Source organism: Octopus bimaculoides, chromosome 24, assembly GCF_001194135.2.
Source record: "Octopus bimaculoides isolate UCB-OBI-ISO-001 chromosome 24, ASM119413v2, whole genome shotgun sequence".
NCBI lineage: Eukaryota > Metazoa > Mollusca > Cephalopoda > Octopoda > Octopodidae > Octopus > Octopus bimaculoides.
The window spans coordinates 30,942,525-30,943,874 of record NC_069004.1 but is presented as its reverse complement, the minus strand read 5'-3'; the positions used below and the strand labels follow the sequence as shown (position 1 = coordinate 30,943,874).

At 36.1% G+C, this 1,350-nt stretch overlaps 1 protein-coding gene across 1 annotated transcript in view; it reads right to left on the bottom strand.

Moving 5' to 3' along the window:
- Positions 1-280: 280 nt before the first annotated feature.
- The window catches only part of LOC106876411 (phosphoglucomutase), a 20,163-nt gene continuing 19,093 nt past the window's right edge, over positions 281-1,350 (bottom strand). Inside the window, exons 8-9 of the mRNA XM_052976294.1 lie at positions 1,134-1,268; positions 281-578 (exon numbers count right to left, since the gene is read on the bottom strand). Coding sequence (XP_052832254.1) covers positions 489-578; positions 1,134-1,268 — 225 coding nt within the window. The 3' untranslated portion in view covers positions 281-488. The remainder of the gene's footprint in view (positions 579-1,133; positions 1,269-1,350) is intronic.

Genomic DNA, 1,350 nt, shown 5'->3' with positions numbered 1-1,350 from the left:
TAACAACTCTGCTAACTCGCTGTCTTATATAATGCTAATAATAATAATAATAATAATAATAATAATAATAATAATAATAATAATAATAATAATAATAATAATAATCCTTTATGAGGAGGGTTCAATGTCTTTGAATTTCCTGGTTGAATTTATTGTGTCATTATTGAGTAAGTAAGCAAAATAGGAAAATAAATAATTAAAATAAATATTAATTAGTCTGAATATTCGTTATGCAAGTTTCTTTAAAACTCCGAAATTAAGAAAAAACCAAATGCAGATGTTAAAAAAAAAAAATAAATAAAACGTTTTTAAATCCCAGGCTAGAAAAACCAAAAAAAAAACCAACGTGTCATTGGGGCCCCCCCCTTCCATTTTTATGAAGGGTGCCGTCTGCTTATGGAGCAATAATTCCAATAAAAAAAAAATTAAAGGGTAGAATTCCCATGTCATTGAGGAGTGGATGTTGAGTTGGAACGGCCGGTTGGTGTTTACGTGATGACGGTAGGAGCTGAGCGTCCTGTCAGCTGGGGCAACTGGGAAATCTTCAGGGCAATCTCAATCAACGGCTTCAGAACAACCTGGAAAGAAAAGATAATAATAATAATAATAATGATAATAATAGTTCATATAAAGGACTGAAGTAACTCAGCAGAAGCGTAATAGATAGAGAGAAGAGTTCTTTACTTTTGTATACGATTGCCACAATCCATCACTAAGGTAAACATAGCTGACGTAATCCATCACCACGGCCAACTTAATGACAAAAAGCGCAACTCGAAAGTAACTTATTTATTGGTGCTTTGAACAATATTTCAACAATAGTTCAAAGCGAAAATAAACAGTTTGACGTTTTCCAAATAAGATGCCTCCGAAAAATTCTGGGCATTAGATGAGGAAACAAGACCACAAACGAAGATGTGCCTCGAAGAGCCAATGTGCCAAAGAGACAATGGCTGAGTCTTGTCATCAAGGGCAGACAAACATAGGTGAAACCAGGTGGTTGGAAGACAAACTTCTTAACCACACAGCCATGTCTGCTTCTCAAACAATGAACAACATTTAGCACCAAAAATACAAAACAACAAAAAACACACACACACACACACACAATGCAAAAATTTTAATTTTTTTACCTGAGCATCCATGGAGTATTTGCTCTTGTCATCTTCGTATCCTTCAATGTAGAGTCGGATTGTGGCTCCTGTGCTGCCCGTGCCACTGAGTCGCATGATGATACGAGAGTCATCGGCAAATATTAGTCGAACGCCCTAGAAACAAACACAGAACGCTTTGAAATTCATCATCATCATCATAATGCTTTCTGCCACCACCCTACCACCACCACCACCA